This window comes from Salvia hispanica, chromosome 6 (genome assembly GCF_029641045.1).
Source record: "Salvia hispanica isolate PSC_SH4W2 chromosome 6, Shi_PSC_v1, whole genome shotgun sequence".
Classification (NCBI taxonomy): domain Eukaryota; kingdom Viridiplantae; phylum Streptophyta; class Magnoliopsida; order Lamiales; family Lamiaceae; genus Salvia; species Salvia hispanica.
In genome coordinates this window covers 37734060-37751076 of record NC_142697.1, presented here as the reverse complement: position 1 = coordinate 37751076, position 17017 = coordinate 37734060, and the positions used below count along the sequence as shown (strand labels likewise).

The 17017-nt window shown below is 35.9% G+C and overlaps 2 protein-coding genes across 4 annotated transcripts; one reads left to right on the top strand and one right to left on the bottom strand.

Moving 5' to 3' along the window:
* The first annotated feature begins 11538 nt into the window (after positions 1-11538).
* LOC125207499 (uncharacterized) lies at positions 11539-14543 on the top strand. The gene is made up of 7 exons (XM_048106873.2): positions 11539-11695; positions 11784-11930; positions 12828-12910; positions 13020-13106; positions 13355-13503; positions 13604-13735; positions 14120-14543. Exons 2-7 carry the CDS (start codon positions 11786-11788, stop codon positions 14307-14309), a joined length of 786 nt encoding a protein of 261 aa, XP_047962830.1. The 5' UTR covers positions 11539-11695; positions 11784-11785; the 3' UTR covers positions 14310-14543.
* On the bottom strand, positions 14394-16869 carry LOC125207498 (uncharacterized). 3 transcript variants are annotated; one of them, XM_048106871.2, is made up of 9 exons: positions 16621-16869; positions 16011-16365; positions 15826-15859; positions 15506-15709; positions 15286-15363; positions 15137-15202; positions 14915-15006; positions 14755-14802; positions 14394-14665 (listed from the first exon to the last, which is right to left on the bottom strand). In XM_048106871.2, the coding sequence occupies exons 2-9, from the start codon at positions 16313-16315 to the stop codon at positions 14578-14580; spliced, it is 915 nt and encodes a 304-aa protein (XP_047962828.1). In that variant the 5' UTR covers positions 16316-16365; positions 16621-16869; the 3' UTR covers positions 14394-14577. The 3 variants fall into 3 exon arrangements, with proteins under 3 accessions (XP_047962828.1, XP_047962826.1, XP_047962827.1); XM_048106869.2 differs by having other exon boundaries at positions 16011-16347; XM_048106870.2 differs by having other exon boundaries at positions 16011-16344.
* Positions 16870-17017: the final 148 nt, after the last annotated feature.

Here is a 17017-nt window from a genome sequence, read left to right as displayed (position 1 = left end):
TTTGATAAAACACATATACTCTGATTTAGATGCTTGCCTAAGACCACGAAGGTCTATATGAGCTTCCAATCATGCGTTTCTTGCCCTTAATTACATATCTATTAGAATGTTCTAGTAGATGATTTCCTCAAGACTTCTATTTATAGAAGGCTGTCTAGACAATCATAATACATATATTCTAATTTATGTAAGTTCTAATAGACAATAGGATCGAATAAATCCTGGCACAACGATAGCGAGAAGATAATTCTCTTTGGGCATAACCCATTGTCATTGTCTAGCCATTTAAGATCCATATTTACACTTGCAAATATACTAGCTCCCACTGACTGACACAGCCTATAGGTAGTTTTGCAAGTCTTGTAAAACATGTTGTCTATCTTAGATTGTAGTTTGAAATCTATCACCTTTTCAAAGATGAATATCCAAATGAACCAATATTACATTGTAGTTAAAGGGATTATGTTCAAGTTGATCTAAGACTGAGTCTTACGACACTCTTAGACCCATGAACTTGTTGTGTTCCAGTGGAACGCTCCCACTACGATATGGTTCTTACAATCTTAGGTACTGAAGTTGATTTTATTAGTGCAAAAGTTTCTAATGGTATGACTTCTTGGTAATGTGGAATATCTGATATCTCTCTCTTTATTTTGAGAGTTATCACGTTGTTAGGCTTTTGTAGTTCATATCTTGATCTTCATACAAGAATTATATTTTTGAAGATTACAGAACTTATAACAATACATCATTTGGGACAAACCTTAAAACATGCCTCAGTACTCAACTCCAATTTCTTGGACACTTTTCCAACACGTGTTGGAACAACATTACACCTTGAGATGTGCTAGACTAGAGTCGCTCTAGTCCACAACTCGTGTTTTGTAGAAGGTACTGATGTTGGTAGTTTCTTTAATGTTTATCCCATCAATGATAAGATTTTAATGAGTACAACTCATCACTTAATCAAACTTGTCTTAGAAAGACTTTGATTCCTTCTTACATAACTATCCCATTCATTAGGTGAATGCTTGGATTCGTTAATGGAGATTAGACTCCCACTACTGATCATAACCCTTTGCTCGTCTTCTTATGGTGTAAACCATTAAGACTCGCTAGTCTTTCTATATTGCACTTCTATAAGTATTCTGAATCAAACGATTCTAACTCATAGTGCATCAAACAGACTTTCTCAACTGTCAAGCTATTTAACGAAATGTTAAAATCTTGATAGTCTAGATCAGTTCAAACAATTTCTAAGTATTTTCTTGGCCTTAAGGCTAAGAGCCATAAATACTTTATCATTCAATGATTAAGAAGTTGATGTGTTGTTGAATACTCAACCTTGTCGCACTTATATTATTTTAATACTATGATGCCCTAAGCATCAACCATAAAATAATAGTTGAGCATTAATAGCTCCCACTGCAACAAAAACCTAACTGGATCAAGATCTCTTATTTAGAAGTTGCATTGTCATGTAAGTCATTGCCCTTCTATAAAATAGGTCAATCCAACTCACAAAGCATCTTTACTCGCTTTAAACAAACTTCGATGACAATCCAGGCTCTCCCATTTCCATATCTAGTCTTTTGTTCAAATGAACTAGGACTTAAGAAAAATGCAGCCTTTATGAATTCGTCATCTATCATGTTACTTTCCTCTAACAGTAATATAACGACTATTATTCTGAAGATTTTCTACTTTTTAGCTAAACCTTCTTATAGTCATTCTTTATTACTTTAGGCGATGACTTGTGTCAGAAACTATTTAAGGATCTGTTGATCACTCAAAACATTCTGTCACTCTAGGATATTCCAATCGAATCATCTTGACAGATTCTATTGATATCCATCTTTCATCGTCATTAACCAAGACTTGTCGAGCTACTTAAAGGAAAATAGCTTGACCTTATTCCTCAAAGAGCTTGTCAAGTACATGCATAATGCATTCTCGAACATTCTTCGTGGAATTATGTCGAGGAAATGGAGGACATGAATCATTGAGTATAAACTCCAAGCTTTCAGCGATGAGAATCTTATCCACTTTCGTTTTCGGTCTACATAATTTAGGCATTCGAGTTTACTTTCTTTAAGGATCGCAGACAAATATTAAATGACATAATGAAGATTTGGCAAATAAACTTATTATCACATACTCATGCTCAATACATAATCACAAATAACCACAAAACAATTATGTATCTTACAACTGCAAAATTAATAAATTGTATCCTCCTCTGGAGGTTAATACGCATTAAAATTTTGACAATTTTCCTGGTCACAACACCGACGAATCAATAGCTTCCTCCTCTGGAGGTTGACACGCCTAATGTTGCCTAAGCACGACCATCAGATTTAGCATTACAGAATTTTATTTCTGCAACACACTCCCATAACAATGTTCATGTGTTGATAACAAAATCAAGCTATCTCATAAATTCTGATTGAACCCTGAAACTCGCAGTTCCATAGGATTATTGTCCCCACTCTGCAGGTGGCAATAATATTGGGAACCACTTTCTAGTTCATTCTATTTATTATGTGAGAAGTCCACCCTTATGAACTTGCTGTTTTCGTAGGATTATTGTCCCTACTCTGTAGGTGACGATAATATTAGAAAATTAGCTTCACAAAATTTGGCAGTCCAACCGATGGAGACCATATACAACGCACTTGTTGTAATCATCACTTAGATATTTTTATATGGTTTTTGCATAATTATCACATAAGCAGATAAAGCAGATAATCCACTTAAAATAGATAAACACCAAATAAACAGATAAATCCATCTAATGCATGGCATTTAAACACAGGATAATTATCGACAATTATTTAATCTAGTCAAGGGAGAATCAATTAAATAATTAAGTTTTATATTGGATCATAATTATCCAATTACTGATAGGATTTATCAAGATAGAGTTAACTATCTAAATCTATTTAGGATTATTCAAGATTTTATTTCGATAAAATCAAATCCTACAATTCAAGATAACGTTGATCTATGATTATCATTATTTAAATCGTACTAGGATATTACTAGATAGAAACAATTCCATCATAATCCATTAGATAAAAATAAAATCCTATCAACAAAGATTTGTACAAATCTTAATTCTATTTAGAACAGACATCCAGAATATATCAATCATTATTTAGGATTTCTTAGATAAATAAATTTATCTAAATCCAATTAAATAAGGATTTTCTTATATATTATCAATATCCTAATCTATCTAGGATATAAATCCAAAAGATAAGGACAACTTGGATTAATGCTTATTTTAATCCATCTAAGATTTGTCTTAATAGAATTAAATCTATTCAAATCCATAAGATAAAATATATCAATATTAATATTAATCCTAATCCATTTAGGATTTAACTTGGAGTAAATCCATATAAATCCATAGAATTAAATAATATTATATTACAATTATTCAAATCCATCCAAGATTTATCTAGGAACAAATCCATATAAATCTATATGATAAGAATAAAATATTATGTTATCACTATCCAAATCCATCTAGAATTTATCTATGAATAAATTCATATAAACTCATAGGATGAGAATAAAATAATATTTTCATTATCTAAATCCAACTAGGATTTGTCTAGGGATAAATCCACATTAATCCATAGGATTTAGATAAAAATTAGATTGTCATTATCCAAATTTAACTAGGATTCATCTAGGAATTAAATCCCTACAAATCCATAAAATAAGGATAAAATCTATAATTAATCCATGATTTAATACAAAATCAAATCTTATATAATATATAAAGTCCACAAGATATATTCAAATCTTATTTCCAAATTAATCCGGAATACTTTCCAAAATTAATGCAAGGGTTAGGAAACCCTAATCAAATTTGGAAAGCGAAGTCACGGAACGAGGCCAAGCGACATAGAACTCGAATCCGGGAAACTGCCCGCGAAGGACTCCCACTCGAATCACAGCCGTTGATGCTCATCCTCCGTAGGCATCGCGCTGTTGTGCGCTCTCCGCCGTCGAGCACAGCCGCTGCTGCCCAGAACTCCACGTACAGCGGCTGCTGCTGGACATCTCCGAAGCTGCTGCGTCGATGTCGCAGCTCCGGCACTGCTGCTATTTCTGCGACGTCGCTGCTGCGACGTCGCCTTCGCAGCGGCTGCGACAACCGCTTCCTCCGAGCCCGGAAACTGCCCGAAAAGGGCTCCCACTCGAAAAGCTGTCGCCACCGGAAGACTCCTGTCACGCGCAGACATTCGCTGCTGCGCGCTCAGCCGCTGCTCTCCATAGCCGCCGGCGTTGCACATGGCAGACCGCCGTCCTCGGCCGCTGGAGTGTTCGGGCTGTCAAGACTGCACCCGCTGTGCCGCGTCGCACAAACTGCCTAGTCCGAAAGCTTGGGCTGTCGACGCAGCCTACCCAGCGTGCTATTTCGCCCGCTGCTTCGTCATCGCAAACACCAAATTAATTACGGTGCTTGAAAACTTTCAGCGCAAGAAATTCTCGTGATCAGCCGTGATCACAATTCCTTGTTTTTGAACTCAATGTAATCATGAATTTTCAGAATAAATTCTTGATGAATTCTAAATTAATCACATTACGAGATCACATAATGTGCATGATTAAACTTCACGCAAAGAGTTCAAACTTTGTTTACACATACGAAAGATGTAAACAGCGATCATGCATTCATAACAAATCACATAACATAGAAATTAATCCACATAATCAGAGCCAAAAATTGGCTCTGATACCAATTGATTGGGGTTTGTTGCCCCTTGCACAGCGGAAGACTTGTACAAAACAAATAAATCAGACAAGGATCTATTTGACCGATTATGCGATTAATCAATTCACATGTTTAACATATAATTGCATGCTAGAACGCAAATAATTCATGCTCATAGAAAGTAAATCCTAAACATGAATACTACGGTTTAAGGTTACCGATTTGATTCTCCAAAGAATCGACGATTGCTTGCGCCTTCTCCACGAGATGATCTTCAATACTAGACCACGGATCTTCTCTCTGGTTCCCGAACTGTACTCCAATATCAGTGTGGGCTGATCTTACTAGAATACTAGGACTTAAATAAAGAAGACAGAAGAAATCCTTTTGAGAATAGGAGTGGAATTCAAAAATTCCTACAGCTGGGGAGCTGAAATTTTCGAAAAATACAATAATGAAAAATTGTGTTATTTCTGTCTCCTTTATTCTCCTATTTATATTAAGTTCCTTTTGGGCCCAGACAGGGATCTATGGAAGGTTTTGGATATGGGCTCGCCCAATTAGCTTTTTACTAATTAAATTGAACCCACAATTTAATACAAGCTTATATTGGAATATTACGAGCAGCCACTACAGAAGTAATATTGAACTCTCCCCATCCAAATCCGAAATTACAAGTAATCCGGGTTTCCGTTGTTTATTATTTATTTCCCGCGCTTAAGATATAAATGTCCATTAATTAATTAATGTCTGCTATGGACTTAATTAATTAATATCTTATTAATTCCAAGAGTGGACTTAGCAAGAAACATTTATTTATTATTCATAGAGTAATAAAACTCCAACTGGCCAGTTTTCCGAATAATAAAACCTTGTTCGAGCTCCTCTTGAGGACATTATCAAACGAGACTCACCTCGTGCACGTTTCAACATAATAGCAATCCTAGCACCGCTAGATATTAATCACCACTACCCAATATATCAGGATTATTGGGTTACGAAAAACCCGCACCATTTGATAAGTCAAAGTAGTACATAATCAATACCGTATGCTCAATGCTAACATATGTAGATTAAGAAATAATATTTTATCAAGACCTAGTCTTTCAGTAGATAGCATAGAGACACGTCTTGCTGTTAGATCCGTTCAGTGCTATACCACACCAATGTCAAATTATTTCAGTAAGGCTTAGAAATATGCGGACTGACATTGCAACCTTTCACGATAGGTAGCCAAAGCCTATCTAGGTTGTGAAATTCTTCTTTTTCTTTTGCAAAGCATTGCATAGATCTGACCGTGTTACCTTAAAGTGGACGACGCCCACAACCGGTCTACTAAGCAAAAGACTTAGACTTTGTTTACTTCTTATGCATTTAAATGTTTGTAAAACATCTTATAAATGCACAAGCAAACACAATGTAATAATAATAGTGATTCTATTCGTGCGAGACTGCTCGAATAATACTGAATCAGGTTAAAAGTGGATTATAGAGTTTTACGTATACAAGCAAGATTCTATTCGAGCGAAACTTGCTCGAAACATGCTTGAAACATGCTTTTCAGTATACCAAACCTAACAAGCCCACGCCAAAGCGCTAGCCGATTTCGCTCTCGCCGACTGCAATGGTTCGACTAGCCGGTCGCTTGCCGACCATTGCGGATGCTCTTAATATCCATCGCAACAATTCAGTGTTTAGAGCTATGGGTCAAACTTTAGATTTTGTGATTTAATATTCAACTGATTTTGTGAATATAATATTCATCGCAGTTCATCGGAAAATGTTCCCAGTGGCCCTACTTTTGGAACGTAATGTACAAAAATCCCCTTTAGTTCTTTAGGGGTGTTTTTGCCTAAAAGCTTGCTCAAAAAGTGAAAATGCACTTGAAACGAGCAAATGGTATAGTTTGGATACCGCAAATGATATTTTGCAAGTATAGGTACCGCAATTGTTCGTCACTGAAAGTATAGAGCCTAAAAATGCAATTCACTCAAGTAAAAAAGATGAAGAGAAAATATGATATTTAAAATAGTGTTAGTAGATAATGAGACTCACATTATTATAGTAAGTGTTTAATGGTAGGCCTAGTGATAACAGTAAGTTGTACATAAATTGATTTATATTTATAATGAGTTTAGGAGAACTTTCTATAAATGCAAATGAACTATTTTTATGAGACGGACCGAAAATGAATCTGACCTTATTTTTATAGGGTAGAGGAGTATTACACAATATATTGTTAATAACTACTCCTAGAATTACTCCCTTTGTCTTTGAACTCGAACAATATGAACTTTTGGTTGAGCACGATTTTAAGACATACTTCCTTTGTCTCGGATAATTCGACTCACTTTGACCGGGCACGAATTTTAAGAAATGTAATGAAAAGTGAGTTGAAAAAGTTAGTGGGATGTGAGTCCTACTTTTATATATTAGTTTTATAATAAAATGTGAGTAGGAATGAGTTAGTGGAATATATGATCCACTACCAAAAATGATAAAAGTGAAATGAGTCAAATTATCTGGGATGGACCGAAATGGAATACTGGGTCAAATTATCTGGGAGTGAGTAGTTAGTAAGGATGTAGAAAAAGGATAGTAGAAATAATGTTAGTAGATAGTTTGATCCATATCATTAGTATTGTAGTCGGATTAAAAAAATTTGCAAGGTTCATAATTTATAGGAATGAACTAAAAAAATAGCTCATATTTTTCATAGATGGAGGGAGTACTAATTAAGTGGTGGAGACAAAATTTTTATCAATTTTCTGTGATCTTAACAAATTTTAATTAAATTTCGGAATACAACTAATTATCGTTGTATTTCATGTGTATCCCATTAGTGTTGTGTCAGTAGTATTTATTTTGGATTATTCATTACATTTGGATCATTTTCTTTTTTTTCAAATTCCAACCCATTTAATTTTTCTTACTTTATTCTCGTACCTTATTCTTTTTACTTTTCTCTCACCACTCTTCTATTAATTTTCTCTTACTTTATTTAATTGCAAGACTTAGTCATTAACGATCAATCCTTTCTAATAACTATTCATGTCCTCGTAGTCTCAGCCCTCATGATATAATTTTTTACTCCATCTCTTGAATACGAGATGACCCACACAATTCAATATCTCAACCCCCAACCCACCCGTAAATATATCGGGTCAGGTTTTGGATAGACATTTAGATGATTTTTAGAAGGGTACTCGACTTTTTCGGGTCGAATATCCACGGATACTCATATTCCCACCCTTAGCCTCATGATATAATTTTTTTACTCCCATCTCTTGTTCAAGAGATGACCCACACAATTCAATATCTCAACCCCCAACCCACCCCCAACAATTGAGTCCTACTAGTATTGAGTCCTACTAGTATTATTTTATTGAAGAAGAATATATATATATATATACAATAGCACGGAAACAATTGAATATAAGTATATGTAATAGAGATGGAAAAACAATAGAAATTAATATACAGTATAAATTTGTAAAAGTGAGAGAAATAATGAAAGAGTGTGAGTAATATATAGTACTACCTCCGTCCATCAAAATTTGTCCTGTTTTTCTATTTCCGTCCGTCTCCCAAAATTTGTCCCATTTCATATTTACCATTTTTGGTAGTGGACTCTATATTCCACTAACTTATTCCTACTCACATTTTATTATAAAACTAATATATAAAAGTAGGACCCACAATCCACTAACTTTTTCAACTCACTTTCCATTACATTTCTTAAAATCCGTGCCGAATCAAAGTGGGACAAATTTTGGTGGATGGAGGTAATAATATATTAGATGTATATGCCCTTGCCTTTAAGCCAAAAATATAGAAAAATAGTAGAAATGTCAAATGTCTAAAAAGTGTGAAAGGATCGAAAACGTAATTATCCCCATTGTTAAGTACTATTGGTGCTCATAAAATTTATCAGGCAAAAATGCAAATGCAATTGTCCAGGTAATAGTTTACTAAAAAAAAGTATGATTGACGAACTTAGAAGTAAAACATCCCACTTCAAAGAAAAATTAGAATATAAAATTATTTACTTTTAAAATTGAATTATACGTTGTGTTATTTTTAATTTAGTTATTCAAGATTTTTAATCGAACAATTACGTAATGAAATTCTTTTGTTATATTTAAGTTATTTATTTGGATTAAGTTGTGATATGATCTGAAGTATAATGTTTTTTAAAAAGTAAAGGTCAAAATTGATTCTAAATATATAGTCAGAATATCAATTTGGTTCAAAATATTCAATTTTTGAAAATCGGGTCTTTAAACATTTGAAATCGTTAACGAAGTGGTCCTAATTTGACGGAACCGTTAATTCTGACTGTCAACACCCAATTAACGATTTTTTTGACTTAATTAGTATAATGATGCATAATAATTTAATAAATTAAAAATAGTTTAATTCAAAATAAAAATATTAAAAAAATCTAAAATAGAATTTCTCACATCTCTCTTCCTCACTCCCTCCTCTCTCACCGGCGACACTCAATTCATCACTCTCCCTCGTCAATTCTAAAGGGGTACCCTCTCCTGCTAAATCGACACCTTCATCTCCACATCCAATTCTCATTCCCACCCCATTAAAATCCAAGAATTCACCTACAAAGACTTCCAATTAGCCACCGCCAACTTCTCCGACTCCAAGAAGCCCTCTGCCAACAACCTCGACAATGAGATCGACATCCTCTCCTCCCTCTACAGCCCCTCCCTCGTCAACCTCCTCGGCTTCTCCACCAACTCCGACGGCCGCCGCCTCCTCGTCGAATTCATGAGCAACGACAATCTGTATGACTTCCTCCACACCAATCCTCGCTCCCCAACCTGGCCCCGCTGCCTCCGATTAGCTCTCCATACTGCCAGAGCTGGATATGGTGAATTCGTCGTCGTTGGTGGTGGATTGGACGATTCCGCTGATAAAAAAGCGGAAATTTATGAGCGAGTACGATCCTAGGGCTCCGGCGCCCAGGGATGCAAGGGTGAGGAATATGGTGTCGGCGAAATGCGTGAGGTCGTGCAGAGAGAGGAGGTTGTCGATGAAGGAGGTGGCAAGGTGTTTGAGTAAGCTACTGAATTTGTGGAATGGATTATCGAATCCTTGCATCATGGGGAAGGATGTGGAAATCGTTGAAACGCCATTGAAGGATCAACAACTAGAGTTGGCGGTTCGAAGCAATTTGATGGAATTAATGGTTTAGGCTTACAACTACAAATCTCAGATTTTAGAATTGATGAGGGAGAGTGATGAATTGAGTATTGCTGGAGAGAGAGGGGGGAGAGAAAGAGAGATGTGAGAGAGATTTTATTTTAATATTTTTAAATTTTAATTCTATTTTATATTTAATTAATTACTAATCTGGTCAAATTTTTTGTTAATTACGGTTGACTGTAAGAAAATTGATGGAATCGTCAAAAAAAGGACTAAACCGACAACGTTTTCATATATTTAGGACCAAACTGACAGCGTTTCAATATGTTATGGACCCATTTTTGAAAAAATGAATGTTTTGAAGCAAATTCGTATTTTGAGTATATGTTTAGGACCAAAATTGGCCTTTACTCTTCTTTAAATTATGATTTGGTACCTAATTTAAGGAAAATAATAATATAACAAAATCTTGATCTAATTTACGATATAGGGATCATTTTTATTAATACTAAACCAAATAATTTCGTGTGTCTCTATACTTCAACAATTATTAGGGTCCGTTTGATAAGAAATGTGAGATATAAAAAGATACGTGAATTAAGATAAGTAATATGGGTTTTGTGTCAATATATGACCAGATAAAACTTTTACGTTGTTGTTTGATAGGCGAGATATTATCTAAATTTATGTACCAGATAACACATGAAATGACATAATTGCCCTTCTTTAAAAATGTGTCGTAGTAGGAGTTCGTCTAAAGAAACAAAGCAAACCTGTGGATCCAAAATCCTTTTAAGAGCAATTTATTTGGAAAATCAAATATGCTCATATAACCACAGTATCATCACTACTTTCGAGAATCAAAGAATCATTTGGACATTTGAATGGAAAAAATCAAAGTGAAAAATTGGTATACAACAAAATCATCACTGCTACATCTTTCATTAACAAGAAATTGAAGAAGAAAGGTACTAGTTGTCACAGACAATCAAAGAGAAACATCATACTCTCTCTCTCTCTCTCTCTCTCGGCAAGTCCCAAAAATCGGGACTCTAGCACCTTCGTCCAGCACGGCGCCGACTCGGCGGCGTTCCTCAGCCGAAATCCGGTTTGGCCTCCCTATTTCCGCCTCTTTTCCTTCTCACAGCCATTGTCCAACGCAGCTCCATCATCGGCTTGGGTTCGCCATCCATGGTTATTTTCCGGTGGTCTGCCTCAAAGAGGTCATCGTGCAGCGTCTGATCGAAGAATACTCCAGCCGCGTTGCAACCCGCTCTCTGGCATCCGAAATCGTGCCTCCAGATGCGGTCGTCGGCGTTCCTGCTCCACGGTGGTGTGAACTTTATTGAGAAAGGGGGAGAATCATTGGAATATGAGATGTGGGTAGTGCTGGAGAGAGAGAGGTAGAATCGGATATCGAGAGAGAAAATTTGGTGGGATACATAGCTTAGCATTAATGTGTATATTTGGTCGGGCCGAGACGGGCTTAGACGTTATACTGGGCTTTGAGGTAAGTATTTCAATCATATCAAATAAATAAAAAAGCCAAGATATAAATCTCTATCTTGGCATTACAGCCTTATCGAACATACCCTTACAATATAGGGATCATTTCGTTAAATAAATTCTGCTACATATACACAAAAAATCGAAAAAATAAATTCTCCTAAGTCCTAAAAGTACACGGACCGGTCGAATTAGGATCCAATCTCCGTCGCGTCGTGATCTCCTCAATTAGGGTTTCTATTATTTTGGGGAGAAACCAACACTTTCTTTATTCCTTCAATTGGAAGGAAATTGCCGGTAGATCTCGTTTTCGACTTGAATTTCACAGCTCAAATCGTATTCACTTATTTCTGAGTTCTGATAATATCGAACCTTTTTTTAATAGCAATGGATGACCAGAAATTGGAGAATCTGAAGATCCAATTGCAGCAGTTACACAATGAAGCACACGAATTTGTGCAGAGTATCCCGCCAACGCAGCTCTATGGTGCTATCGGAGTAGTCATTTTCACTATATTCTTCTTCTTAATCAGTAAGTTGACCTAACAATCTTAATTTTTTTTTACCGACTCGAGGTGAATTTTGAATTATGTTTTCTTCCTGTTGCTCGAGCTGTTTGGTCGTGTAGCATTGTGTTTGTGCATGTGATTTTGCATAAGTCGTAAGCGAATAGCGATCTTCTCATTGCTCCTGTGTTGTTAAGTGATCGATATCTGAAATTTCATATTTAGAGTGATTCAATCAATTGTGGATACAAAATCACCTAATTTCACACTTGCGCTGTTGCCTATGCACAATTGCAAACCCAATTTTAGGCATCTTGAAGACGTGAGCGAGTTGAATCTATATAAGTATGTTTCGATTTTTCCTTCTCTTTTGAGCTTCAGATTGTGTTTAATATAGTTTAATTAGTTGCTGGTGGACTGACATTGTTAGAGCTATAATATAGTGACGATATGATTGAGGTGTTTGCTAGTTTCAGTGTGATTTTATTTATTTTAACTTGTGGAGTGGAGCACTGGAGCTTGAGCTGATCATAATTTAATCAAACCAAAAAGAGTGTAAACGCTTAGTTCATTATGCTTCATGGTACAAATTCAAATGAGATTTGAGCAATTGATAGTCCTATGATGAAATAGTTCAATTGTGATTCTCAAGATAGGACATCGTAGGTAACTCTTGTATCACGTTACAGTTGTGCTTCAAGTTTGACTGCATTGTGTAATATGGCAAATGTTAAAGAGATGACCAGTTTCCGGCAAAATGACTTCTTATTGTCTGGTGAAAACTGCCTCAGTGTATAAACTTTTGGTGCAAAATTTGTAATGCACACTAAACATGTTATTTTAATGCTCTGGTTTGTATCGTCAGTTGCATGACAATGGGTATGTTCACTCTGTTCATTTATTTGAAATACTTGTGGCTGCAGTTCGTCTTTTCAAGCGTAGGGCTTCGAATACCATTGTGCTCACTGGATTAAGTGGAAGTGGAAAAACTGTTCTTTTTTACCAGGTACATATGCAAGAAAGAGTTTTAGATGATTTAGATTCTCTTCCTATTTTCTTGAATCGAGTACTGTACTACTGTTATAGTTTACTTAATTAAAATTTTCATGTTCCAGCTTCGGGATGGCTCCTCCCATCAAGGTACTGTGACATCAATGGAACCAAATGAGGATACATTTGTACTACACTCGGAGACAACTAAGGTGATGCACCCTTTTATTTCTTCTGAAAAGTGGGTTTAGATGAATTCTTCGAGCATGTTTAACTGATTAAGTAGTGTCTCTTGCAACAATATCATTTTCAAGCATAAATTAATTATATCATCTAATGCCAAAATTACTCCATATGTTACTTTGCTGTATCCAGCTTGCAAAATAAACATTTATTATTTTTCACCTAAAGTATAATAACAAAGGTGTTGAACTAAATATAATTCGGTTACATGCTGCAGAAGGGAAAAGTGAATCCTGTTCACATTGTTGATGTTCCTGGGCATTCACGTCTTAGACCCAAACTAGATGAATTCTTGCCTCTGGCAGCTGGAATAGTTTTTGTAGTAGATGCTGTGGAATTCTTACCTAATGTCCGTGCTGCTTCAGAGTACGTACTATTTGGATTTTTAGCATCGTCTTGCAGAGGCCTGAAATTTCATCTCATGTTGTGTTGGTTTTTATATATATTGTTGTATTTATTCATGCAGGTACCTCTATGATATTTTAACCAAGGCTAGTGTTGTGAAGAGAAAGATCCCTTTGCTACTCTTGTGCAACAAGGTAGACAAAGTTACAGCACATACAAAAGATTTCATCAGAAAACAACTCGAGAAGGAAATGTAAGATAATTATTTCCGACACCTCTGTCGGAACATTTGCTCTTCTTCTAGTTAGATATGTATGCCGTGATGTCTCACTGATAAAGAACTCCCCTGTCCCAAGCATCACCAGAAAATATCATCTTAAACTAATTAATTAAAAGTGGACAAATTGCCTTTTGCACCTCTGGAATAATTCATACACAGACATAACAAGGCTTGGATCAGAAAGGTAATGAAGGGTGATAGTAGCTTTGAGTAGATGTTTTTTAGGTTATTGTGTGAAGCCTTGATACATATAACTCATTCCTATTGTATTACTTGCTTTGGTTTGTCTTGATTTAATGAAATTATATTGCGAATCATATTTCTCATTTCCTTCTGTAATTCTTGTTTTGTGCTCAGCGACAAGCTCCGTGCATCAAGAACAGCATTATCTTCAGCTGACATTGCTAATGAATACTCACTTGGGGTACCTGGAGAAGCTTTTGCATTTCATCAGTGCCTCAATAAAATCTCAGTTGCAGAAACTTCTGGTTCGACTGGTGACATCTCTCAGTTGGAGCAGTTTATCAGAGACTATGTTCAAGCTTGACCGATTGTACCAAATTAGAACCATGGTTGTGATTTTTGTTTTCTACTGGTGACTGTAAAAGCATTGACATCTGTAGAGACGAGAGAGCAAGAAGAGCGGTCTTTGTATAACCTTGTATTCTTAATTTTCAGTCACAGAAATACTTGTGCCAGTTGTGTACGAAAAAAATTGTTTAGACATACAACTCAGTATTAGCCAATTTATGCTTCTAGAATCTAGGATATATTTTGATGAGCTTTATCCCCTCAAAATTATTGTTGCAGTCTTGCTATCTTGATAAATAACGTCGCTTGATCTTGAATATAAGAGAGAAGATCCCATATAATGGAATATGCATCAAGCCAACACCCAGATACCTGCTTGTCCATCAACTATGAGCATATAGAATGAAGAGAATGAAGTTTAGTGTGTGTGTGTGTGAGAGAGAGAGAGAGAGAGAGATTACCATAAGGGTGCATAAGGAGATGACAAGTCTAGGAAGGTATACGGCCAACTGTTACACAGAAATTTCAACCTAATGTCAAACAATGCTAGAAATATTTTGATTAAAATATGACTAAGACAATTAATTTCTTACTATTTTTTAAGAAAAAAGAAATGCAAACCTCATTGAAACACAAGCATGGATGATCCACTGGAAAATGACGAATACACATGTCCACAGAGCAAAATATGCAATTCGAAAGAAGGGGAAACTCTGCAAGGAAAAAATCACACTTGTTTTAGTCGATAAATCTTCGAAGCAAACTTAGGTTTACGATCAATTCTGTATGGTTTGTAGGCTCTCGTCCAAGAAAAGGAAAGAGAAAAGGGCTTTCAGAGAATACCAGGGCGTTTAAAATGGTGTCGCCGAGGAGGAAAACTGCATTGACAGAATGCATGCAAACTTCCAGCTGTGTTGGATAGAATACAACAAATTGAATACACATTACACAGTCAATAGTCCATAGGAGTATTATCATAACATTCTACTTACAAAGGATATATTGTCTTCTTTGCTGTACAGTACGAGCCAATAAACTGAATCAGTGAGCAAGACAGCCCCAGCACATATCTACAACCAAGTAGTAGCAGAAGGAATTGATAAACACGAGAAAGAAAGTTCTTATTTATAGCAAGTTCTTGTCTTAAAATAGACTAATGGACTGCATTTGCAGAAACAAAGGATGTGTTTCATGATTTTGGAGAAAAACTACCTGAAAGATTATTTGAAAGGCGTATTCTGCGATAGATGGAGTTACAGGAGTAGTGTTGTGAGAGTCGCTCAAGCTTGTTTTTGTGGTGTCCGGTGGTGGTACAAACAGGCCATGCTCTGTATCTGCAACGATGGAATGATCCCCCTTCGTCTCCCTTTTAATGCAGCAACGCAGACATCCGAGGATGGAGAGAGATGAAGCCATCTACAGAACATAAGAAACTTATGTGATTATAGTATGTTACAAGATCAAATAAGAAGCAATATAGTGAGAGTTTGCAAATTACAACACATTAGGAAATGTAAATTTATGTGACATACCCCAAAATAGATGGTGACCAATGTGAATGTCCACCTGCAAAATGGAATTATCATAAAAAAATTAAATTAAACCATAAGGTACTTATGTGAAAATACACAATTATTGGAACACTATCAAGTCTACAATATACTGCTAAAAATCGAAAGTGATCAAGAAGCATATTGTCAAAAGTAACGGCCTTAACTGCGTGTAGTAGTAGAATATGCCAACACCATGGAGAATAGTATCAGCAAGAATCAATCCTAGCATGGTGCAGAAAGCAACAATCCGAAAACCAAGCAGCCAAACAGGATGGATTGAGCTCGAACTTGTTGCCCAAGACGCACCCTTGTTCCTCTGATCCCCACTTGTACGACTACTGGGCGAGCTGCGCCCTTCATACCTCCATATAACGAGCGCTGCAACGATCATACCCACCACAATCCATATTGCACACAGCAAGAATCTCCAGTTCAGCCAGTAGCTCAGGGCCGTCGTGTCCGTTGCCATCACAGGCCACCAAGCAACATACAACCCTTCTTCTAATCGAAATTTCAAAACTATATCAACATTTTAGTTAATTAAAGCATGAAAATAGCTATCTTATCTTGGAATTGTGTACATTCTTGACATTTTTGGTGAATTCCAACATCAAAAATTGTAAAATTGTTTGTGTTGATAGCATAATGGACAACACAATACAAGTAACACAATCGAGCTAAATTCATTACATATTAGCAGCAAACATAAAACCAATTTCATCAGCAAAAAACAACCTTTTCACATAGTACTAAAAGTAAAAAAGGCTCGCATACCTGAATTTTCTCGAAATGAATGTTTGATCAGAGATTCTAGAATTGGGAGGTCTTTTCCTTTTTCTCCTGCAATCCCAAAAATCCCTAAACTTCGCTGCCTAATTCACAGCTATGTTCGTTAGAGATGGGGAGCGGGATTTTCGGGATCAGTCAAGAGAGAATTTTTTTTTTATTTTTTTTTTCAATTTCACGAAAGCTCAGGCTCAGCTACTCCGCCATTTGACCTTGATTCAGTATCTTCTGATCAAGATCCGTTGCTTGCCTTTTAAAAACAAAAAATAAGTGACACGTGGCTGCATTTCACTCGTGAACATAATAAAATAAATAAAAGCTACTGCATGAAATCCCTACCTCATATCAATATTGACCGCTATCTAATCATTATTCCCAATTTCAA